The 25,129-nt window shown below is 40.2% G+C and overlaps 2 protein-coding genes across 4 annotated transcripts; both read left to right on the top strand.

Moving 5' to 3' along the window:
- Positions 1-1,021: 1,021 nt before the first annotated feature.
- On the top strand, positions 1,022-8,422 carry cndp2 (carnosine dipeptidase 2). 2 transcript variants are annotated; one of them, XM_079654058.1, is made up of 12 exons: positions 1,022-1,206; positions 2,168-2,245; positions 2,566-2,709; positions 2,800-2,962; positions 4,221-4,309; positions 5,564-5,764; positions 5,852-5,936; positions 6,074-6,234; positions 6,344-6,508; positions 7,290-7,431; positions 7,944-8,091; positions 8,221-8,422. In XM_079654058.1, exons 2-12 carry the CDS (start codon positions 2,186-2,188, stop codon positions 8,285-8,287), a joined length of 1,425 nt encoding a protein of 474 aa, XP_079510184.1. In that variant the 5' UTR covers positions 1,022-1,206; positions 2,168-2,185; the 3' UTR covers positions 8,288-8,422. The 2 variants fall into 2 exon arrangements, with proteins under 2 accessions (XP_079510184.1, XP_079510183.1); XM_079654057.1 differs by lacking the exon at positions 1,022-1,206 and having other exon boundaries at positions 2,086-2,245.
- Positions 8,423-9,315: 893 nt separating this feature from the next.
- recql4 (RecQ helicase-like 4) lies at positions 9,316-25,129 on the top strand. 2 transcript variants are annotated; one of them, XM_079653801.1, is made up of 28 exons: positions 9,316-9,918; positions 10,117-10,150; positions 10,261-10,376; positions 10,469-10,609; positions 10,709-10,860; positions 11,360-12,488; positions 12,879-12,961; positions 13,047-13,146; positions 13,269-13,458; positions 13,699-13,809; positions 13,937-14,101; positions 14,210-14,302; positions 14,376-14,512; positions 14,654-14,737; positions 16,066-16,254; positions 17,333-17,515; positions 17,685-17,886; positions 18,064-18,257; positions 19,162-19,245; positions 19,351-19,488; positions 19,745-19,849; positions 20,031-20,295; positions 21,077-21,206; positions 21,347-21,507; positions 21,837-22,014; positions 23,271-23,424; positions 23,524-23,632; positions 24,751-25,129. In XM_079653801.1, the coding sequence occupies exons 1-28, from the start codon at positions 9,835-9,837 to the stop codon at positions 24,870-24,872; spliced, it is 4,833 nt and encodes a 1,610-aa protein (XP_079509927.1). In that variant the 5' UTR covers positions 9,316-9,834; the 3' UTR covers positions 24,873-25,129. The 2 variants fall into 2 exon arrangements, with proteins under 2 accessions (XP_079509927.1, XP_079509926.1); XM_079653800.1 differs by having other exon boundaries at positions 13,934-14,101.

Genomic DNA, 25,129 nt, shown 5'->3' with positions numbered 1-25,129 from the left:
AAAGCCATAGTTTGAAAGTTGAGCAGAGGGCACCCATATTAGAAGGGGGACCTGAACATTCAAATCTACAAAGAAGAACTAACAATCTCTCTATGCAGAAGTTTAGCTTCACCTCAGCCAGTTAAACCATTTTTTTTTAAACAAGCTGAACATTACAACTAAAGGTCACACACACCATTTCTGTCCAGCGCTAAAATGTAGTGTAGGCTTATTTTATTAAATCTGATAGAATTCTGCTTAATATTGCTTGACACAATTTCTAAACATTTGACATCCTTTAATAGCTGCACTGTCCTTGCAGAGCACTTGAATGTATCCAACAAATGTCCCCAGTAAAACTATTTACTTTTTGTTTAAGTACTCACAATTTTGTAAAATTGAAAGCTGTTTTGAATTCTCTATCTGATGTTGCCTATTGTGAAATACTTTAAACATGAATAGGCCTTTCAGGCCCTGCCATTGGACAATGCCATTACCTTAACTCGGTCTACCACTAATTGTAACATTTATTATTAGTTTGAAACTTGATTTTCATTACACAGCAGTCATGCTGGAGACAATAATGCAGTTCAAACATATTCGTGTATGGGTAGAGTTTGAAAAGTAATGAATTATCAATGTATTGGTCTTTAGATGGTAACATCACATGGGAAAATTAACAACAAAAGGCCTGAAAGTTTGGTGCTGTACAATTTAAAAATATTAACATTACTTTTGAGATAATCGATCATGCTATTTAGTTTGAGAACATTTCACAATATATTTATTTCATCACAGGCACATTTTTCATATTTCTTTTACTGTCAAAAATTACCTTCAATTCTTGTTTTGAACAAAATAATTCTACAATCCAATATTTCTACATTTACGTAGGTAAAACATCATAGTGCTGTTGCATCAGTCAGTGTAGGTGGGTTTGTCAGAGAGGGCTGCGCTACACGGTTTACGGTTTCTGGACCTTATGTATGAATGAACATGACTAAGCATCTGTCGCTGACCCACAATCCTTTGCGCCGTATAAAACACGTAAACAGCCACTTTGTGTCCATTGAAACGGTGAAGTCTCTCTGTTCTCTTTTATTGTCTGCCTAAAATAAAAATATCAACTGTTCCAAAGCTTCAGCTACGTTTGAACGTCATAAGGAAACCGGACGTCAGGGGAGAAGAGTCACATGTGGACATCAGCTGTACGGGAATAAAAACGATGTGAGTTTGGTTTGAACTAAACAGGTAGTTTTACTGCTTCTTTGTGCGTTTCAGAAATAAGCTCACCAGAACATGTGGCAGGAACATAATACGTGTAAACATAAACTATGATTGAGTGTAACTTGAACCTGCTACTGCTACTTTTAGAGGTATTATGTTAGCCTGTTAGCTAATGGCACTCAGTCTGAGCTGTCAGCTGCCTTCACAGTTAGCTGCAGAACGGTTTTCTGCGGACAGTCAAAACTAGACAGTGTTGTTTACTTTTATAAGCCAGCTCAATCAGACTAGATCTGTTATGAAGTGCAGATTCCAGTATTTTATGTATTCTTAGCATAGATGGCAGATATCTAGATGTAAATGTTCTGTTAAAAAAAGTGTGTAAACAAATGTTTCTGTCCGGGTCAACAATGTCCCTATGATACAGAGACGTTTCTAGAAAAAATATCAGTTAGAGCTTAATTATATGACTAAACTCGATGCCTGATTTTTTTTCCCTTAAGTCTTTTAGGACCAAAAGAGTCATGGATTAAAGTAATTACAATACAATAGATGACATGTTTTGTAAATAAACACATTTAGGGCATCAAGACAAGGAAGTTAATGCATATATTTTTTTAATGGACCAAAAATTACCGATTAAAGTAATATGTACATATTCATACAACTTCAGGTGAGGGAAGTGAGCTTTGTGCCTTAATAAGACCTAATGATCATATATTTGTACCTGCTTTTCTATTACTAAAAACTACTAGATACACAAAGTAGGTAAACAGCTGTAGCTAAACTATCACCAACTCAACATCCTGATATCAAACATCCTCTTCTGGCACAGCTGGATAACAGAAGGTACAAATACAGTAGTAGTCAGCAGGTTTGCAGGAGGGTGTGGTTTGTGTCCTCCCATAAGAAAGCAACGTGGTGGTGCTAAACTCTCACTCCTCTCTGTCTGTTAAACCCTCAGATTCTGTCGCTGGCAAAGATGGCTCATCTCTCAGCGCTGTTCAAGTATGTGGACGAACACCAGGATCTGTACGTGGAGGTAAGCTCATCTTAAGTGACATTCATTTACTTTAAGTTTACTCCCCGTGTGACCTCCTCCTATTACTGATCATCTCTTGTTGTTCTTATCCTGATTACTGAGCAGCATTGTAAATAATTATCTCTTAGTTGGAGTGTTTGATAATTGTCCAAATATTATGCCATGTTCGACTCCACGCTACAGGTTTAAAATAAGCTTTGATAAAATGTTAGCCATAAACGTATCTGACTTAAACATGCTTTATGAAACATCTAGAGTTGGTCGTACATGCTTTCTTAAATAATATTTAAATGTATGGCTTTTTTAACCTGGTTTCCTAGCGCCTCGCAGACTGGGTGGCAGTTCAGAGTGTGTCTGCTTGGCCAGAGAAGCGTGGGGAGATCAAGAAGATGATGGAGATGGCAGCCAAAGACATCGAGAGGCTGGGAGGAACTGTGGAGATGGTGGACATCGGCAAACAGGAGGTGTTAAATCACTTCTGCATGTAACAGACTAGGTCCTCTTTCGTAAATCGTCTTTATAATGTATTTTCTTGTTTTGGTTTGTGCATGCAGCTTCCCTCTGGAGAGGAGATCCCTCTGCCACCTATAATCCTGGGTCATCTGGGGTCAGACCCGGCCAAGAAGACGGTGTGTATCTACGGCCATCTTGATGTCCAGCCGGCCAAGATCGATGACGGCTGGGATACAGAGCCTTTTACCCTGGTGGAGAAAGACGGTGAGAGAAGACTTTGATACAAAAATAACCCTGATTCTGTTTCGATATCACCCTGAACGTTGCCAAGTTGAAAACAATACACTTTTACTGGAAGTTATTTAAGGAGACTGGAATGTTTTCTCTTGCATGAAACACAAGCCATGTTGTTGTTAACTTCAGGGTTTCAGTTCCCAGTCTTCATGCAATGATTTCTCTACTTTCGTCTTTGGCTCAACAAACCTATTGTTTCACATTGCACTAAAATAAATGACAACATGTCCTTCAGAAAAGGCATGATGGCAGGTAAAGTCAATCAAAAAAAGAAGGACATTCGCTTTATCTGAGCCATGTGCAGATTACACAATTAATCGAATCTGGTATTTTTAAACATTTATTTAAATGTTTAAATCTCGTTTGAGGCTTAGTATAACATAACAATGAAATCACACCCCTTCTTTAGTGTGCAGCTTCATCTTCATTACTTGTGTGCAACGTCTTGTTAAAATGCTCTTTGAGCTTTTATTAGCTTTGAGCTTGTGATCATATCACAGTTTGCTGCATATTTCCAAAGTCCAGTCAAGTTACCTCATGCTATAGAGGCGTGCTATCAGGTCTTATCTGCACGCCTTGCACGAGCTGAATAAGTGCTGATGTGTTTAGCAGAATCAGTATACAGCTGCTCAAAAGGCAAAAGTCAAGCTGTTTTTTGTATAAAAAGTTTCTATGTAATGTATTTTCTATTCACAATTACACAAGAGCTTAATGACTTATCCTTTATAATGTATCAGCTCTCTCATCTGCTGTTGTACTTGACATATAAAGAATGTAATATATTTTCAACCAAATAATACTTTTTAGTTTATCTTTAAATATATCTGGATTGGTAGGCTATCAGATATTAGCATTGTTTTATTACCTCTTTTTTGTTTGTTAGGATATTTTCAAAATTCCTCTTGTACTTTCTGGAGTCAGCTGACAGAAAGTAACCCAACCACTTCCCCCTGTCTCCTTCCTGTCGACTCAGCTCTGTTCTTGCCAACGTCATGTTTTACTATCTGGTTGTTTAAATGCTGATTGCTTTCCGTCTTTCATCACGTGAAAGGGTTCCTAAATGTGCACGCATTACTAGCTAGTTTCATAAAAATAATTTCAACTTATTCTGTTATCCCTACAAAACCACCCATTTAAACAAAACTTTTCTACATATACAACTTTCAGAAACATGTGTAAGAAATAACAAGATCGAGGGCTTCAAACTAAAACCCTTTTGTCTTTGTAGGTAAACTCTTTGGAAGAGGTTCAACTGATGACAAGGGTCCCGTGTTGGCCTGGTTCAACTGCATTGAGGCTCACCAGAAGCTCAATCAGGTAAACTTCCCACCGCAATTTAATCTCTAACTTAAACTTAAATCAAGTAAAAGAGTACAACAAATGTAATTGTCTGTGATCAGACCTCTGTTACAAGACTTGGTGTATCCCTGATTTGGGTGTTACAGAGCTTTTCATTGTGAAGATGATAGAACCAAAACTAAAATACGTTTTTTTTATCTTAAAATATCTGAAAGCTGATCATTTATGACTAAAGAAATTGGGTGTGGATGGGCGTTGATGAAAAACATCTATACACACAATGAGTTTACCTGCTGGAATTTTCTTTGAATGCCAAAGAGGAAATATACCGAGGTGTGGTGATGTCTTTCAGGTTGTAAACATTGTTTGGAATGTATTGAAAGTTCATCACCTCTTGTGTACTTTCTAAGATAACACCATTTGAATTTCCAAAGAGGAAATATACCGAGGTATGGTGATGTCTTTCAGGTTATAAACATTGTTTGGAATGTATTGAAAGTTCATCACCTCTTGTGTACTTTCTAAGATAACACCATTTGAATTTCCAAAGGGCTTTTTGGAGAAACAGATTGTTTTGTTGTCTGAATTAGTTCAGGTTTTTAGGTTGGTTCTCCAAACCAACTTGTTAGAGATGTTAGTTATTTTGGACAGCAGACACTACATCTGAACTATATTATGCTTAAAGCAGTATCTTATACTCATTTGTTGTGATAATGCGTAATATTCATAAGTTAATATGCAGTATTCTTTTCGTATTGTGACATGGGATCTCATTATTTGAATGATTCTGCATTATTCTGAGATATGAATTATCTCTGTGATAAAGTACAGAGCCGATGCATGTTAAATCCCTTTCACAGCTGTCAGCAGGAGAAGTGGTCAAAGGTCTTTAAAGGAAATCAGCAATTATATCTTATCCAGCCTTTAAGTAATGATTGAACCAAGTCACGTCACCTGCATGTTGTTTTGAATAACCTTTACTGTTCCTACATCAGAGTTTCTGACTAATATTTCTGAGTTAGTATCTGCTAATTAATTTACATTTAGATAACGTCATGTTGTACCACGACATCTCATTAATTGATTTTAGCAAGATGCCATTCATTGAATATGTTATTTTATTGGTTCACTGCCCAATGCTCGTTTCAATAAAGCATCATAAAGAGATTAACAGTTCTACTATACTATAAACTCAGTAAGGCCTTTGTTATTATGTAAATGAAAGTATCTATTTATTTTAGAATTACATTTGTCCTCTTATCTCACATGCAGGAGCTCCCCATCAACATCAAATTCTGCTTCGAGGGTATGGAGGAGTCTGGATCCGAGGGCCTGGATGAACTGGTGTTTGCACGAAAAGACACCTTCCTAAAAGATGTGGACTACGTCTGCATCTCTGACAACTACTGGCTCGGCAAGACCAAACCCTGCATCACTTACGGCCTGAGAGGAATCTGCTACTTCTCCATTGAGGTGAAGTCTGACTTCACACAGATGTGTATTTTGTGAACATGTATTCTAATGAAGCACAATACAAATATTGCTTTTTTGTATTTAAAGGTGCAATGTGGTGACAAGGATCTTCACTCAGGGGTGTTTGGTGGCTCTGTTCATGAAGCCATGACCGACCTGATCGCACTTATGGGTAAGTCAAGCTGATAATTGAACTATAATCTCATAAAGGTTTTTTTGCAGTTTTAGAGAGAGAATGGTAATAAAAAATATGTTTCTCTGGACATTTGAAGTTGAGTTTAAATGTTGTGTCTGACTCTTTCTAAACAGGCTCCCTCTTGGACAATAAGGGGAAGATTTTGGTTCCCGGGATGAACGACGATGTGGCCCCTCTGTTAGATGAGGAGAAAAAGCTGTATGAGAAAATTGAATTTGACTTGGACGAGTACTGCAAAGACGTTGGAGTTGGACAGCTGCTGCATGACACCAAGGCAAGGCATTGACTTCTGTTGTTTAAATCGTTCAAAGGTAGAACAGTTCCCTGGGTCCCTGCATTGGAATCCATCATAACTAAAGTGTACTGTTGCTTTTTTACTGTAGGAGAAAATCCTGATGCACCGCTGGAGGTATCCATCCCTTTCTCTTCATGGTATTGAGGGAGCTTTCTCTGAAGCAGGAGCCAAGACTGTCATCCCCCGCAAGGTCATCGGAAAGTTCTCCATCCGCCTCGTCCCCGACATGGACCCCAAAGTCGTGGAGAAGCAGGTAGACCCTGAAATATCAAAAACACAGATCCTCATGCTGTCATATGGCATTGTTCATGTGACTACAAAACTGAAACTGTCTCTGCTAGGGACATTTGAAATGATTTGACTTTTCCAACCACAGTCTGTACTGTAAGTGGTAGTGTGCCACAAAGATGACTCACTTGGTCGCGCTGCTACAACAGAAATGTTGCAAGTCAAGCAGATTTAGAGAGCGGCCTAAATGTGTTCAGTTCCATTAATAGAGAAAAAAACTATTAAAAAAGATGCGTATATTCCTCTTGGTATTCAAGCAGTGATTGATGTGGTTATCGTGTCTGCTAATATGACAAGAACTTAGAAATAATTTACTTTTGAAATAATGTATTTTGTATTATTTTCTAACTATATTCAACTTCTGTTTCTACTGAGTTTGTCAACAGCTTAGCTAGGCGGAAAATATATGAAAAACTATAATCACATACCACAGTTACATTTAAACGACATCCACAAAAGTTAGGCATACATAAACCAGTCATTCAAACAAACACCCTATTGCTGAGAATTAAGTAAGATAATGAATTGTAGTTTTCTGTAAATGAATAGCATTAAGCCATTATGGACTCATTTATTTGCACACATTTATGTTGGCTAATTAGTTGTAATGATTATTAAAATCCTGGTATGTTGTAAACAATGGGGTTTAGATTTAGCATGTCTCCACTGACACATTGTGTTAAATTGTAAAAAAATATCCTTGGTGCTTTGATTTCACTCGTTTTTTAAATGTTTTTGTTGTCAAGGTTATCGATCATCTGCAGAAGAAGTTTGCTGAACTGGGAAGCCCCAACAAGCTGAATGTGTACATGGGCCACGGCGCCAAGGCCTGGGTCTCTGACTTCAACCACCCGCACTACATGGCCGGCCGAAAGGCCATGAAGACAGGTACAGAGGCTGAGTCATGCAATATGAGAAATGTATCTGGATAAAGGCTCTTAAAACATATACTGCTCACACCCTCCATTTCCTAGCTAGTTTAATCGTTAAGGGTTTGCCAAATCTTTTAAATCGTTTTTTGTTATGGGGCTCATACCACTTAAATACTTAGGTAGCATGTCTTAACCATAAACTGTGTCCTTGCTAATCAGAGTATTCCACAGATGTCCCTATCGGAAGTTTCAGTGTTAGAAAATATTCCCCATTTGTCTCAATTGTAGCTAGAAAGCAATGAAAAACAAAGCCAGACTTAAATCATCAATAAATAGGATGTCAAGATAACACAAAGGGTTAAGTGGGTCTTTTCTTCGTAACTTGTGTGAAATCATTTCTTTTTTGATCATTATTGAGAGAGGATTTGGGTTGGAATATTATCCTTCTAGTTGCACTCTGTCTTTTAATGTTGTAGATTATTTTTCCAATTTGATTAATCCCATTTTCTCCTCCTTGCTGTGCCGTAGTCTTTGGTGTGGAGCCTGACCTGACCCGTGAGGGAGGAAGTATCCCCGTCACCCTGACCTTCCAGGAGGCCACGGGACGTAACGTCATGCTGCTCCCTCTTGGATCCTCTGATGATGGAGCTCACTCCCAGAATGAAAAGCTCAACAGGTATGACACATTGCACTCCTAATCTACTTATTTCCTTTCCTTCCTAAATCACTGCGATTAAGAAGTGAGGGGGAATACCTCGAAACATACACTAAATAATAATAATACTTTCACTTTTTCCAATTTCAGAGTCAACTACATTCAGGGGACCAAGATGCTCGGGGCATACTTCCATGAGGTGTCCCTGCTGAAATGAAATTATGTCTCGTTAGGAAAAAATGTAAAATATATCCATCCTTACTATCAGAGCCATAGCCTTTGTGGTATGAATTACCTTTCAGTCAGCAGTTTTATACAAACCTCCTGATAATAAAAATGTTTTTGTTTGTAACTCTTTGTTGTCCTGTTTATTTATGACCTCTACTGCATCACTTATCAACTTACAATAACCTGTAATGTCCCTGGATTTTGCAGTTGTTTTCATTGTGATACTTGAAGCGTGATTAAAGAAAGTCTGTGATTACAATCTCTAATGCTCTCCTGTACAGCGAGTCCCTTGCAAAACTAATCCCAAATTACTATGTTACTATTTTTGTGCACGTCAGAGATAGGAAATAAATGATTTATTATAACTTAAGAAGAAAAGATACACGTTTGGATAGTTCCACACTCACAAAATTAGTAAAGTTACCTTTTTTTGGTTTATTTTTTAAATATTTAACATACTCGCCATATGTACTAGTGACAGAACAACAACCTCTTTTAACATTTAAGTCTGAAAATGTTTTAATTACAAAGTGTAACTTTTAACAATAACAATTCAGTGGTGGAGGATTATTCAGATTCTTAACTTTAGTATAAGTAGCAATGAAACAATGCAGAAATACTATGTTACAAGAAACAGTGCTCCACATAAAATGTTACTTAAAAAAAACAAAAACAAATATTACATATATTTTTGCATTAAAGTAGTACCAAAAACAAATTATCTTTATGCAGAATAGCCCATTGTTTTCATTATATTATTACATTTATTAATATACTGTAATATGTGTATCGGGTGGTCATGAAACCTGTATATTCTAACTAGCTGACTACTCTATGCACACAGCCCATAATAGTCAAACAAAGGACATGTTGGTTGAAATTAAAGTATATTTGTCTTTCGTCCTGTCCCTTTAAGAAGCAGCCGGATGTTGATGGATGCTGCAGGAAGTGATGCCTGACCTGCCTGACACAAGCCTGACAGAGTAAAACTAAAGGCATGGGTTTGACATTCAAGAGATTCAAAGCTATGCAAATACAATTCTTTTTTTGTTACTGTATTTTATCCTCTGTCTTCATTTTGTCATTGCTTATACATTCCCCCACTTGATAAAGTACCCTGCTGTAAAAACAGAAAACTTTGTTGTGAGAATGGGGGATACAGAAAGTAAACTGGCAACCCAGCCTGTCATACACCAGCGCGGGAAAATCGTAAACAACACACAGCGGAAGAGAAGCCTTTTGTGCAGTTTACTGATATGTTTACTTAGCAATAACTACATCTGTAGAGTTTTTGTCTCTTTGAGTAAGTGTTACTTTTATTAGAGAAAAAGACGTTAAAGTAAATCACGGTTACAAAAAAGCAGTTTCCGCTGCTAAATTAGAGATATGTTAGCAATAATGTCGGGTTTATAACGTGAGCTAACTACCACATCGTGTTGCTGCAACGTTAACTTTCGTCTGACAGACCCTATGCTCTAAATGCATATGCAATGATTTAAAGTTAGTTAAATAAGATAATACGTGTTGTACGTTACCATGGATCGATACAACGATGTAAAAATTCAGCTGAAAACCTGGGAGCAGGGGTTTGTCACAGACCACCAGAGGAAACCAAACAAGGTGATTTAAATGCTAAGCATTAGCTGCTAGTAATAATAATAATAATGTCAACCCCATGCTTTAACTTACTATGCATGTCATGTGTTTTTAATCGTTGTTATTTGAATGTGGTTTTGTTTGTTCACAGGATATTTATATCCATGTTTCTCTTCCTTATACCTCATAATAACTGGCTATTAAAATGCTCCTTTTTTCCAGGAGGACATTGATCAAGCTGCAGATGAGACCAGGAGTGAGTATGAGCAATAACTTGCAACATAAGGTATATCTAATCCATCTGAAGCATAGATGATCCGGTTATAGCCAGAAGCACTTTAGCTATACTGTGTGTTTTAATTCCAGACCTGTATAAAGAGTACCGCAGTTTGAAACAAGCCAAAGACAACAGCAGCAGTGATGCAGCCAGCGGACACGTTGAACAGGCCAGATCTACAGCTGCGGTCAACACACCACAGAAGGTACTAAAGAAATTGTGTTTTATAGCAAAATAGACAGTAAGACAAGTGGTTTCCTTTATCGGTTACTATGTGCTTGTCATTGCTCTTCATAGGACTGTTGGGGATCCCATCTGAACCGCAGTTCACAGCCTGCACCTTCTCCCAAACTGACAGCTGAGGAGAGAGACAATCTGCAGGCCTCTGCCCAATACTATGGCATGAAACTGAAAAACAACATGGGGACACTCGGTAAGGTAAGGCACACTTTGAAAAAAAAAACACAATATGGTGGTAAGAGAAATGCTTACTTAGAAACTTGGGATAAGTTAAGATATTTGTTGGTTATATTCCAGGAGAGACCTGTCTCACTGAAGAAATCGTTCCTTCCTGGTCGGGTGTCTCTTAACTCCCTGAAAGATGGACTAACTGGACAGACGAACAGCCCTGTTGCGACCCCTGTGAAGAACCCTTTCAACGGACCCAGATCCAGCCCCTTCACACCAAGGTAATTCAATGAAAGAAGGGATTGTAATGTTAGCATATTATCAGGGCAATATTAACTGATCAATATGAAACCACATTTCTATTATAGTTGGATGAATTGTTAAGTCTTAAATTCCCTATGCCATACAGACATGAGGGAACACTTATTTTAGACTTTTATTATTTATATTACTTATTTGTTGATACCTGCACACTTTTACTGACTATGTGTATTGTATACTGTTATATGTACCTATTTTATGTTCATTTGCTGTACCAAAGACACATTTCCACTGAGGTCTACAAAGCATTTAATCTAATCTTATATTAAATCTAATACATGAAATATCCAGAGTCCAAAGTCACATCTTCAAATGCCTTGCTTGTCGACAGTCCATAACGGAAAGATATCTATTTGACAATAATACAAAGAGAATATCCTCTTCTTTAATAACAATGCTCTTAGTTTCTAAGACAGTTTTTTTTTTTAGCTTTCCCTGTAATTGTGTTTTTCTTCACAGAAGATTTAACACACCCCAGGGCCTGGCTTCAAAGACACCCCAGAAGGCGGAGCCTGAAGAGCCGTGTGAACCCTTTGAATCCGTCAAAGATTCTTGTGAAGAACCTGCAAGTGCTGCTATTAGTTATAGTATTCCTAGTGTTCTAAGTAGTAAGAGTTGTACTAGTAAAGTTATTAGTTCACAAAATCAGAATATCTCTCATCTAGCTCCCTCTCCAGCCAGATCTGCTTCACTGTTTTCATCATTATCTTCTCCAAGTAGGCCAGGAACTTTAAGAGGAGACGTAGGAGCCACGGGCAAATTAAATGAAAGTATAGGAGCTTTAGGAGACAAAGAAGAACATGTGGGCAATTTCAGAACTCCTCATAAGGTTGATGATGAGGCAGGTGTTGGAGCTTTGATCAGCTTGAGGGGAGGCCCGCAGGTTATTGCTGGCTTCAGAGGAGGAATGGCAGGGAAGCCCTCTCCTGCCAGCAGATTGAGTTTTGTTGACAAGAAGTGGCTGGAGAGGTGTCAGGTGTTCGGAGAGATGGGGGCTGAGCTGAAGCCTGGAGCAGGCAACGTGGAGATAGATGTGGAGAAAAGAGGAGAGTGTGAAGAGGGAAGAGAAACAAAATGTAAAACACATGAAGAGGAGAAATCTGGAAAAGAAGAAATACACGTAGCCGAAGAAAGAAGAGCAGCAAAAGTCTCGGGAGAAGTTAAAGAGCCTAAGAGCATTACCCATGACAAAACAGTGAGTGAAAGGGAACCAGAACCTTCTCTACAACGCACTGGAAAAAGCCATCAAAGGAAAAGGAAAGGGAAAGCAAAAGAGAAGGAAGATATTGAGGAGATGGAAAGAGGACCGACACCACCTTTAACGCCAGAAGAGGACAATGAGGAGAGTAACAAATCCAAAGGTGGAAAGAAGAAAGGGAAGAAAAGGCAGAGAGAGGCCGAGCACATGGACGCAGAGGCGCCAGAGGAGGGAGGAGTGAAGAAGAGGCGGAGGAATGGTAAGAAGAAAGAGGAGAGCTCTGATGGAAAGCCCAGCACAGCTCCACAAGGAGGGAGGAAAAAGAGATCCAAGAAAAAAGGAGATGAAGACGAGGCAGACGAAGAGAAAAAAAACAAGGAACCAACAAAGGTACGTCAGTCATACTCGTATTTACATACTGTACATACTGTGCATACTGTGTGCATACTGTGTGCATACTGTGTGCATACTGTGCATACTGTGTGCATACTGTGTGCATACTGTGTGCATACTGTGCATACTGTGCATACTGTGCATACTGTGTGCATACTGTGTGCATACTGTACATACTGTGCATACTGTGCATACTGTGTGCATACTGTGTGCATACTGTACATACTGTGCATACTGTGCATACTGTGTGCATACTGTGTGCATACTGTGTGCATACTGTGTGCATACTGTGCATACTGTGTGCATACTGTGTGCATACTGTGTGCATACTGTGTGCATACTGTGCATACTGTGTAAATGATTTAAATACATTATTCTTCCGTCCAGCTTCCTCAGGAGAACTTGTTAGGAGAAATAGAGGAGGACTATAAAGCCAGAAGGGCGTATAAAACTCAGCCTGCCAAAGTCAAGTAAGACAAAACACACCCTACTGCAACATGTCGTTCAAACACATCCATTTGTGTTCCTGTTCCAAACCATTCTTTATTCCTACAGAGGCATGAAAGGGGCAGAGGGTAACTTTGTGAAGATAAATCTGAAGAAGAAATCCCATGTCAAAGGATACGCTCTCAGAGGTGCTGGTCTACGCAAACAGGTACGTGTTGTGTGTTTGTGGCACATTGTTTCTGTACTTTCGAAACCATTCGTACAGTTAACACGAGTTGTCATAATACAAAATGTATCCAGCTTCTTTCACTGTTGTACTCTGTTTTTTAGATATACATGGAGAAGTTCCAGCTGAAGGGCGAACGCTTCGGTGGACATGGATTTCTTAGCAGAGGAGGAGGGGGTGGTTTCAGAGGGGGAGGACACAGAGGAGGTTTCAGAGGGGGGATGAGTCAGTCGGGGGACACCTGCTACAAGTGTGGAGGGACCGGACACTGGGCCATCCACTGCAAGGGACCAGGTATACAAACAGAGACATGTCTAATCTGCTTGTTAAACAAAAAACGATCAATTTCAGTAATACTGAAAGTTTTCCTGACAACAGGGGGTCGAGTCATCTGTTCATCAGCGATTCATCTCCTCAATTCATTGAACTTAACTTAACCGCTGATAGCCTTACCGTCTGTATGGGCCATAAGAGTGACGCAGCCGTCCACATCAGACAACTTCTGAACCTCTGAACTCTTGGTTCTTTACGCAGCCCCCCCCCCTTCTGCTGCCGATGACCAGGCCGCTGAGGAGGAGCCGTTTGACCTGCCCACCTTAGAGGAGGTTGCCAGGGCAACAGGCACACTGCAACCTCAGCCGATGGGTAAGCCTGTCAAACCTTTTGTGTAACTGACCTTTGCTAATTTATCTTTTAGTACGGTGACTGTATATTTGTGTGTTTTTTTTTGTTGCTTGTGTTTAAATCCTGCTTTGTTTCTGTGTTCCAGCAGCGTCTTCCAGTGCATCAGAGGAGCAGCCGTCCCAGGATAAGCAGGGTGACGGTAACACTAAAGACGAGGTGTTGCTGAACGTGATTCGTCCTGACTATGAGCGTCCCGTTGTTCCACCTCCAATGGAACCACTGTTTCCTCTCACAGATGATGGGAAAGTCCAGGGTAAACACTTACTTTGTTCATTATTAAATTAAAAACAACATTATGAAAAATAGACTCAGAACATTGGCTCGAAAGCTCACACATTTGTGGGAATATGTGTCCGTTTAGAAGCGCCTCCTGAGCTGTATGAAGCCCTGAAAGAACTCGGCTATCGGTCATTTAGACCCGGACAAGCGGAAGCTATCATGAGGATCCTGTCAGGTATGCACACTACACACAGATACAATCACACATCTAAGACCTTTGTAATAATGTGTCTCCCTTCTTCCTCCAGGTCTCTCTACCCTGGTAGTGTTGTCAACAGGAATGGGTAAATCGTTGTGCTATCAGCTCCCAGCCTACATGTATGCTAAGCGATCGAATAGCATCACTTTGGTCATTTCCCCTCTAGTCTCACTAATGGATGACCAGGTAGCCGTCCTATCACACATGCATCGACAACAAAAACACAACACCTAAAGAAATCGACCATCATTAAAAGAACGTACCCTCTCCCTTTGAGCAGTTATGCACACAACACATCTTGATGTTAATGTCTTTCTCTGCATTAAGGTGTCTGGCCTGCCAGCCAATCTGAAGGCAGCCTGTATTCACTCCAACATGAGCAAGAAACAGAGAGAAGCTGCGATAGAAAAGGTACGTGGCAATTGTAAGATTTAATTCTGAAAAACATCTTTGGCTCAGATAGAGTTACCTGTGAGCAGTGGCGGCGCTGGGGTAGGCTACAGCCATACCAATAAATGGCTTAGCCCCACCATGAAAAATTATGTTAAAGTAAGCAAATTGAATTAAATAATAAGCAAAATGTTGAGAAAGCGGCGTGCGAAAATATACGGGTCGTGTCCACAACACACAAACTGATCCTGCTGTAGCAACAAGTGCGCGTTACTGATGCAATATGGTTGAGACCATTCGGGCTTATGCTAGAAGAGGGGTGCAAGGAATAGTCTAAGAGTAGTGGGGGAGTTTTATTCACTAAAGGTGTGGAAATTCTCTGGCGTTATAATATCAGCGCGGCCGCGGTCAGAACAAAATGCCTCCGAATGCAATTTGAATAGACCTACAGCCAATCAGAGCAACGAGACGTTGGGTCAGCGTCATGCATTACTGAAGAGATCAATCGGAACCGCCATTCAGTATCCCCATTGGATTTTCAACGTGTACTATGATACGTCAACTTCACAGTGATAAATGTGCAGTTTTATTTCACACAGTTCCATTCTGATTGAGACAGGGAAATAATCTAAACCTCACGCGTGGCGTTTCACTGTCAAGGGGGGCGATATAGAGTGTGTGTAATTACATTGCAAATACTGACTTGAGCCCCACCACTGTACGGGTTAGCCCTACCATAGATTAAGCAACAAAAATACTCTGCTTGTGAGAGAAGCAGGGACCTGATACTTGCTAACTTGAGTTTTACTGCAAACTTGACCTTTTTTTAAGACACCACAATACCAGTACATCAACGCCCTGTTAAATCATTGCAGTTCCCAAATCCACAGTCATTAAAATAAATGCATATAGTAGTGCAATTTGCTCGTAAAGTTGATTTCACTCACCAGCCAAAAAAACAAAACTAAATGAATCAGAATCAGAATGAAGTTTATTGCCAGTTACGTTTACACATAAGGAACTTGCTTTGGTATCTGGTGGTGCGAACATAAACAATCTAAAAAAACAAGTTGCAAAGTAGGTAAAAAAAGAAATATATAATGATAATAAAAAACAAGTATTTTTAAGAAACAATTTAGCATTAAAAAAGGATACTAAAGACTTTACACCAAATGTTTATTTAACTATACAAATAAACTTGAAAGTTTAAAAGCAAAAACACGGAGGACAATGAGTATATATGGCAAACTACAGTGTATTATATTTTAAAGTGGAGGGCTGTGCAGACATGTTGATTTATTGAGTGGATGGTCAAATGTGAAGTTTTTCTCCTTCTCCTGTTCCTGCAGGTGAAGGCAGGCGAGGTGCATGTGTTGCTACTCTCCCCGGAGGCTCTGGTGGGGGGAGGGGGCTCAGGTGCAGGGTGTCTCCCCTCTGCTCAGGACCTCCCTCATGTGGCCTTCGCCTGTATTGACGAAGCTCACTGTGTCTCAGAGTGGTCGCACAACTTCAGACCCTGCTACCTGAGACTCTGTAAGGTGGGTTCATCGTGGAGTGTCTCTTTAACCATCTTAAGTTCATTTGAGGAAAAACGACATCTAAATATAAGATGGTAATAAACATATTGCAATAGATTACATTGTTGAAATATTCCTTTCGTTTTAAGGACAGCAATTCAACCAAAAGTCATGAAGGTACAGACACTTCGTGAGACTGACCGTTGAGCGGCCCGACCAAGCAAGGAGGCAGAGGCAGAACGTCCAAAAAGATAACCCGACGTGGGCATTTATTAAAACAATGTGCACAAAGTTCACAGCCTCAATCCTGCTGTTCTCTGTGAATACATCCTGCAGCCACAGTCATCTCACACACACCCCCAGCCTCACAAGACACAGCATCTAAATACACACACAGACTAACAAGACACAGGTGGTGGGGGGGAGGAGCAAACACAGGGCACCAGGTGAACACAATTGGGTAATCAGTAGGAGGGAACACAGAGATGACCGGAAGCAACAGACAAGATGGGGGTGAACACTTATACCATTAAATAAATATTACATCAATAAATGATATAAACATGTTCACGAGAGCTCTAGTAACGGCGTCTCCTCGTTACATTCCCCCCCTTTTCTCCTAAAGCGCACAGTACTTCCATTTTCATCAATGGCCCACTTACAGTGTCTTAACAGTCTCGTCGTTACACACTTTAAGAAGTTGTCAACATCCCAATTTGAGCACATTTAAAACCGACAATGCTTAGCAAATTGGAGCATTCCTTAAAGTGTTATATGGTGTAAAAACTATTTATTAGTGTAAAGGATATTTGAGTGACTTTTCCACAGGGACTTATTTTGTCTCTTAAGTCGGATTTATCATTTGAAACCAATAATGGAGCATAAGAAAAATATAATTTTCACAAATCAAGATAGTCGATAGTATGTTGGTTTTAGATCTCATTGAGGGTAGCTTTTATCAGCAAAGGTATTTCTCCGCATGACGGTTATAATCCTGAACCTCAGTCTATTAGCAGCCAATCACACTTAAAAACATCCTTCTATGTAAAAGAAAATACAACTCCAAAAACGCTATCATCTATGTGTGTGTGTACTGTAGGTACTTAGGGAGCGTTTGGGAGTGCAGTGCTTGCTGGGACTCACAGCTACGGCCACACTTTCCACTGCTATGGACATCGCACGACATCTGAACATCAACGATAAAGACGGCATCGCAGTCCGATCTGCGGCAGTACCTCCGAACCTGCACCTGTCTGTGTCCATGGACAGAGAAAAAGATCAGGTGTGTAGGGTTGCATGTTTCTTGTGCCTTTCAGCAATGCATGGAACATAAAATGACGCTCTGTCTAAAAATGTAGTCGGTGGAGAAAAAGTATTTTCCAGAACTCCATCTGTCCCTTTGTCTGTCTATGGACATTTTATCTTTGTCTTTCCTGTCTTTTTGTATAAAGGCTTTAGTGTCCTTGCTGAAAGGAGATCGTTTTGGTTGTCTGGACTCCATCATCGTCTACTGTACTCGAAGAGAGGAGACCACTCGCATTTCAGCGCTGCTCAGGACCTGCCTGCAAGGAGTGATCCTGAAAGAAAACAAAAATATAAACAGCAACAGTCGGGCAGAATACAACCCTGTAGGACAGAAAAAGAAAGACTTGGGTAAGGATGGAATAATACTTATTTTTAAAAACAATGACTTATTTATATCTAATGCAGAGAGAGGGGATAATGGTCGGGGCAGAGGTGTAATCAAATATGCTAGATTTCAATCCTACATGACATCCTTCAAAAAGCAGCACTCTCTTTGACTTGGTGCATCTTCCATCTTCCATTTAGCAAGGAAGAAGATTCGTAAACCTCTGAAATGGCAGGCGGAGTCGTACCATGCCGGCTTGTCTTCTTCAGAGCGCCGTCGCGTCCAGAACAACTTCATGTGCGGGGAGCTCCGACTTGTGGTGGCCACTGTGGCGTTTGGCATGGGCCTGGATAAGTCTGACGTCCGCGGCATCATCCACTACAACATGCCTAAAGTGGGTAGTGATCTTATTTATTCAAAAAAAAAAAGCTTTTCAAATGTTATGTGATCACGTTGCAACTTCTACATATTATCTACAACTGTATCAGGTCTGAATACATTAATCATTTATGTGGCCAAGAGCGAACCTCTTTTGATTGTGGGGGAAACTTCTGAAGCAATTGGAGTCAGGACTCCGAGAGACACGAGGAGAGCTGGAGCTTTGATGGCAAACACTGACGGTTTATTTGGAGCTTCGGCCGGAGAATTCAAAAGACATGTCACGGGCCACGGTTTGACCACACGGTTGAGATGCCACACAAGAACTCTTCTGTAGTTCCAGGTTTTAACTAGTTCGGAGTGTAATAATCAACATTCTTTATCAGCGAGACTAAACAAATATGGACCCTGAATCTAACTGCTGTCGTCTATAGAAAAGAATGTGCGCCAGGGAACCTACGTTCCTAAAAAGAAGGACTTCTAGATGTCCCTGAACAATAAACTATCTCATGTCAGCTTGTGCTCGCTCATAAGCTCGCAACAACAATGCACCCAAGCTGCCCCTCCTTAAGGGAGATAGCAGCAATACCCAAGGCCGTAGACCTATGCCTTGGGAAAGGAGACAGTGAGAAGAGAAAATGATGAACTGTGTCAAAGGTTGAATACCTAAGCAAATGATTCCCCAACATTGATCATGTTATATAGATCTTCATTATCAGAGGGAGTTTGCCCAGCTGTCATGTCAAGAAATACATTCCAAAGACCTGTTTTTCACCCGTCTCAAATGTGAATATACCCAGGAGGTACTTTCGTCAGATAGATTCCCTTTAATACTATAGATAATACAACAAAAAAGAAACTCTTGACTCCAAAAGTCTCGTCTTAATCAGTATTGTCTTACTGGTCAATTTTTTTTTCAGAGCTTTGAGAGCTACGTCCAGGAGATCGGGAGGGCTGGAAGAGATGGAGAGCCCGCACACTGTCACCTCTTTCTGAACCCTGGGGTAACACTGTCAATAACTGTGTGACTCTATGGTGGCCTTCTTGTTAAAGTCACTTACACTGTACATTTGAAGCATAAATTAATGTGTGTGTGTATGTGTGTGTAGGGGGAGGACCTCCATGAGCTCCGTCGGCATATACACTCGGACACGGTGGACTACTTCACAGTAAAGAAACTGGTCCAGAAAGTTTTCCCTCCATGTAAATGTAGACAGATTCACCAGAAACAACAGGCGCTTGAACAGGTAGTGTGTGTGTGTGTGTGTGTGTGTGTGTGTGTGTGTGTGTGTGTGTGTGTGTGTGTGTGTGTGTGTGTGTGTGTGTGTGTGTGTGTGTGTGTGTGTGTGTGTGTGTGTGTGTGTGTGTGTGTGTGTGTGTGTGTGTGTGTGTGTGTGTGTGTGTGTGTGTGTGTGTGTGTGTGTGTGTGTGTGTGTGTGTGTGTGTGTGGTCTAAATACAGTAAAGAAAAAGCTGCTAAGTGAAAACTATCTGTGTGTAAAAGGACATGGAAGATAAGGAGATGATGGAAATGATGGATATGTGCGATCAAGAGAACCTGAGCGTTCCCACTCAGCAGGATGTGGAACATACAGACACACCAGAACAGGTAATAAAGAACAAGGGTTATCATGTATTCGTACTCTTTCTTCTTCACTCCTTTACCCAACAAATGTGCAGTCAGGAAGTTGAAGAGATTTTTTCCCAGCGAGGACACATTTTCTAAAGTTATTCATATAGGAAACAAATATTTTGAACAAAAGAAGTGAATGCTGTGTTTTTATTACAAGGAATCGTCACATCCAGAGGCAGCAGAGCTCCCTCTCCAAGACTGTCAAGATGAAGGAAAGGAAATGCAGCTGGGGGAGCAGAAAGTTAAACATGAAGAAGCAGAGGGTTCGATAAAGCCCAAGGATGGGGAGTCGCAAGAAGCTGATTGGCTAAAGGACCAGGAAGAGGAGAGCAGTGATTGGCCCAAAGAGCGGGTCTGTCACACGCATGAGAGAGCGATTCCCATGGAAGCAACTGTGGAGGCTCTGGACGTCACAGAGCAAGGTGAGTGGATGCAGGGCACACAGGGAAAGTACACGAGTTAAGATTCCAACAATCAACTGAAGTTTAGGAAGATGGATATATTCAAGCAAAACATTCAGAGAAACGTTGTTGTACAGGGGGTCCGCGGGGTCTTAAAAAGTATTCAAAGTTGATAAATCCATTAAGCGAAAATGAAGGCTATTAAAAAGTATTAAACAGCATTTTCCAATGTATTACATTTTGTAGCTTGTTTTCAATAAGTATATAGATTGTCCAAAGAGGTTGTATTCTACAGTGTGCCTGAATGTAATCATTGCGTAGGTGTGTAGTGTGACTCTGTGTAGTTTATTTATGGCGTCCCGTTGCATGTGACGTCACCTGAACAGGACATCGCACGCTCACTGCTTGATAGCGCGCGAAGGTCCGTTTACGCCGGTTGCTAAACAACATCGTTATGGGGAAATGCAAGTTTGCGTCCAAATGGTTGGAAGATAAGGAGAAAGGACAATCAATAAAGTGTGTAAAGTAAATGTGAGGTGAAGTGTGTCGCCGATGTAACCGGTTAAAACTCCAAGTGGCGATGAGGTCTTAAAATGTATGGAAAGGGTCTTAAGAGGTCTTACATTTGACTTCAGGATTCCTGCATATACCCTGTAGAGAGACGGATAGATTTATACAAAACATTCAGAACAAGTATGTAGTTGTAAGTAGGCAAGAGGCTCCAAATGCAGAGAAAGGAAAAAAAGTAATAAGAGAAACGATAAGAAAAATATTCTTTGTCTTTCTCCTTTGTGTGTTCCAGGTTTAGAAACGCTGCTCTGCTATCTGGAGCTGCACCCCCAGCGCTTTGTGGAGCTGCTCCACCCCACTCTGTCTGTGTGTAAAATCGGCTGCTATAGTGGACCCAAACAACTCCAGAAACTCACTAAAATGTATGATTTGTCATTCCTTAGTATATTCTAATGTTTATATAAAGACATTTAACTGTCAGCTATTTTCAGAGATATACTGTGCTGAGTTGATCATATTTGTCCCGTTTTACATTATTTACTTCCTTTTTGATGTGTCACAGTTGCCCTCCCATTGCTGTGGTGTTGGCCAGAAGGCGGATGGCGGGCGAGCGAGTGGAGACGTGTGATCAGCTGGAGTTCGATGTCGTTGAGGTTGCAGACACTATGGGATGGCAGCTATCTCTTGTGAAGAGAGGACTCCGACAGCTGCAGTGGTCCTCTGGTATGTGATGGCACTAATACACACTTTCTGGGTCTGTTCTATTGTCTGGTATGTTTTCTCCTCGGGGTAGATACTGGTTTGCACAGTTCTAAGCAAGTATCCACCATGACATAAAAGCAAAACCTATAGCAAGAAGAATACGTCACTGTTGAATAAAATCAAATAAGAATGCACTGACTGCAAATGGTGGAGATTAGTAAATCAAACACGAGTAGTTGAACCGCTCTCAATCAAATACCGTCTGCTTTTAACCTTGTCTACCGTGTGCAGAAAACGTGTATTTGTGTACAAATATTAAATAAATATTAAAGAAAACATTTGTGTTTCAGTTGGAGGCCGTAGCGGTGTCAGCGTTGAATTGTCTTCCATATCGTTCTACTTCCGTTCCTTTGGCGACCTCAGCGACGAGGAGATGGACAGAGTGTGTCAGTTCCTCTATAATCGAGTCCAGAACCAGGAGAAAACGCAGATCTACCAGCTCACCTCCTCCTTCAAGGCCTTCAAAAGGTAAACACATACACCAAAGCTGCGTTTTACCCTCAAAATAAATGTATCATAGAAACTCACAAAGGAGTCTTTCACAGCCTTAAAATTGTTTTTAGAAAGCTGAAAGATCAATCGTTATTCTCCGTCCTCACTGTAATATTGGCCTGCTTTGTTCCCAGATTGCATCGACAAACATCAGAAGTAAATTCATCAGAATTTGTGATCAAAGATGCTCATTTGTTATCGTGATTTTATAAAACCCTATCCATCTGTGGATCATTCTAAATGTAATTCATGATGAAATAATGTTAGATATCGTTTGACTGTGTTGTTCCCTATGACTCCTACTTTTTATATAGGTTTATAAAGGTTGGTATGAAGTCTGTGAGTAACCACCTATTAATTCAATGTCATGTACCTTACAATGTCCCTTTGACACCTAAACCTTTTAAAAGCTGGCAAATGCTTTAGGGCAGGGGTACTCAAACCTTTTTATGAAAGGTCCACTTGTGAATTTTATACAAGGTCACTGGTCCGGATAAATGCCAGTAAAGTCCCCCCCCCCCCCCCGGAGCGGATTGGAGCAACGAAACTGATATTAAGAAGCAGTTTCTTACAGTGCGCTATGCATGGGGCCCCCTTGAGGGGGTTTCCCGACATGTCGTTGCAGTAAATTAAAGGGTGTTTCATGTTGTCGTTGCTGTGGGCCTTCTTAATCTTCCTGCCTGTTGGCAAACGGCGCCCCTGTATACACACACACATTCAATACATACCGTATGGTGGCTTGAACTAATGGGAGAAATGGCACTGTTTGTCTGTAGCCAAGGCCTTGAACCTCGGCAAAAAAGGCATTAGAAGCATTAGAAAGTCAAGGTAAGCTTGCGGCTAACTTGTGGTCTGCAATGCGTGTCACGCTCGCGCGCACAAGTAAATATATATATGCACGTTCATTCTCACAACACGTCTGATACAAGAAAATATACATTAATTTACATTAGAATCAGAACGTTTTTATTTGTTTATTTTGTATAATTTTTTTTTGTTCTAATGGGACACAAGGTTCTGTCCGGATTGACTTTCAGTTCGGTCCGGACTTTGAGAAGCCCTGCTTTAGAGAGTCCTGCAAAATGTCCAAATAATAAGATGGGACTGTATAAAATGGCAATTATCTTTCTCACATGTACAACTATGTGTGTGTGTTCTCTCTCTCTGTTCACTTCTCTACTTTACCTTGTGTGTGTGTGTCTAATGGTTTGTGTGTGTGCGCTGTGTTGCAGTGTTGCATTTCCGAGTGCATCGTCCTGTGTCGACGACTTGGATGAGAGTCGCAGTCTGAGGCTGAAAGACCTTCTGTCCGATTACTTCGACAAGAGGCGGGACCTAAGCCAGATGCTCGCACCGGTGTACATCGAGGAGCTCGACAAATATAAGGTAAATACACAGGAGGGTTATCAGGAGTTGTCGGCTGAATTAGTGTCTTTAAATGTTCTGAATGTTGAGGATTACTTTTTATTTTTGTGTGTTTTGTAGTTTTCAGACTGGGAAAATCAGATCAGAGCGGACATCAGAAGTTTTCTCTCCAACCGGAGTGATGAGAAGTTTTCTGGAAGAGCTGTTGCTAGAATCCTCCACGGCATAGGTGAGACATACACATACATCTGATGATGCTCGAACAAAATATGTATCTCTATTATATAGGTATGGGTGACCACAGATGTAACCTGACCTAAGAAGTTAATGAAGAGAACGCAATTCAGATATTTTCAAACAGCATATATAACATGTAGTGTTATACTAATAAAAACTCCACTTCAAAGAGCAGGTTATACAGTCAAAATGACAAAGCGTTTTTTAGCCACTAGAGGGTGCTAAAGGCTCAATGAATAAACTTTGAGAATCAGAATAACTTTAGTGAGATCCACGTTGTTAAACCTCAGTAAGGCTGGACTCAGAAGCAAGGATACAAAAGAGCAAATCCTCAATATATTATCTGATTCATAGAAGAACATTACAAAGTTGACTTTTATTAGAGAGAAACACACCACCTGTAGCCTTCTCTTTTATATTTATTTATCTCTCTCTAATTTCATCTTAAACACAAACAAAACACCTACTGTGTTACAAACTATCTCCACTCTGTCTTCTCAGAAGTACTATTATCTTTAGCAGGTTGTCACACCTTCACAAACCTTCATCTCCGTAGCGTGGGATCACAGGGATCTTTCCTTGTAGTTAACCTCCTCCAGGTTTTGATTCGTTCAGTGTTGATACATCTGGAGGTTTTTACTTGGAGCTAAATGACACACAGAGCCCTCCTCCACTCCAAAACAAATGAACCAGGCTATTTAAACCGATTTAAAAAGACATGTTATTAAACTCTGACGCTGTTCAGCTGCCAATAACATTTGCCCAATTTCTTTTTACTGATGACTTGTTTCCAATGACTAAAATCCTTTACCCAGTTAAATGATATAATAAAAAATGGCCAAAATCTAAAAAAGTTTGCTAAAAAGATGTGGCATATCTAGACAAACTGCTCCTGGCAACCACAATGCCGATGTGTTGCCATTACATGACACAGATTAAAACAAACTGCTACCATGGACATACCTTCCAAACTGACAGACCTCAACTAAATATATTCTATTGTACTAGACGTTTTTATACATTTCAATACGGATATGTCAAATATTATACCTTTTTTTTTATTGTAAGGAATTGAATATACCAAAGATGAAAACTAATTGTGTGTTTCAGGCAGCCCTTGTTTTCCTGCTCAGATCTACGGCAGGGACCGGCGCTACTGGAGGAAGTACATCCAGTTTGACTTCAACCAGCTTATCAGACTGGCCACTCAGGAGATTATTCACTTCAAGTGAGAGACCAAATGTGCACACACAGACACAGGTGTGCACATACACAGGTGTGCATCAATCACTTACTCACTCACTTATGAGGTCGGGTTTCAATAGATTTGGCCAGAAACACCTGTTTTATATATAATATCACGTTTATACCATCATGTTGAATTAATTTATCTGCTGTGTTTTCTAAAATGTTTAGTTTTTATACGTATGTGAAGTATAAATGAAAAAGAAAATGAAGTGTTCTGTAATAAAATATTTGTATTTTTCTA

Source organism: Notothenia rossii (genome assembly GCF_949606895.1).
Source record: "Notothenia rossii genome assembly, chromosome: 10".
In the NCBI taxonomy this organism is placed as follows: Eukaryota; Metazoa; Chordata; class Actinopteri; order Perciformes; family Nototheniidae; genus Notothenia; species Notothenia rossii.
Note: the sequence above shows the minus strand (reverse complement) of the source record. Positions and strands in the feature narration are given on the sequence as shown.

What these genes read in the sequence shown, in the direction of transcription:
- cndp2 (XM_079654058.1), top strand. Translation starts at nt 2,186, where the DNA reads ATGGCTCATCTCTCAGCGCTGTTCAAGTATGTGGACGAACACCAGGAT. An exon ending in CGACCTGATCGCACTTATGG is followed by an intron (nt 5,937 to 6,073) that starts GTAAGTCAAGCT and finishes CTTTCTAAACAG; the next exon opens with GCTCCCTCTTGGACAATAAG. An exon ending in CCAAAGTCGTGGAGAAGCAG is followed by an intron (nt 6,509 to 7,289) that starts GTAGACCCTGAA and finishes TTTGTTGTCAAG; the next exon opens with GTTATCGATCATCTGCAGAA.
- recql4 (XM_079653800.1), top strand. Translation starts at nt 9,835, where the DNA reads ATGGATCGATACAACGATGTAAAAATTCAGCTGAAAACCTGGGAGCAG. An exon ending in TCTCACTAATGGATGACCAG is followed by an intron (nt 14,513 to 14,653) that starts GTAGCCGTCCTA and finishes CTCTGCATTAAG; the next exon opens with GTGTCTGGCCTGCCAGCCAA. An exon ending in TCCTTCAAGGCCTTCAAAAG is followed by an intron (nt 22,015 to 23,270) that starts GTAAACACATAC and finishes GCTGTGTTGCAG; the next exon opens with TGTTGCATTTCCGAGTGCAT.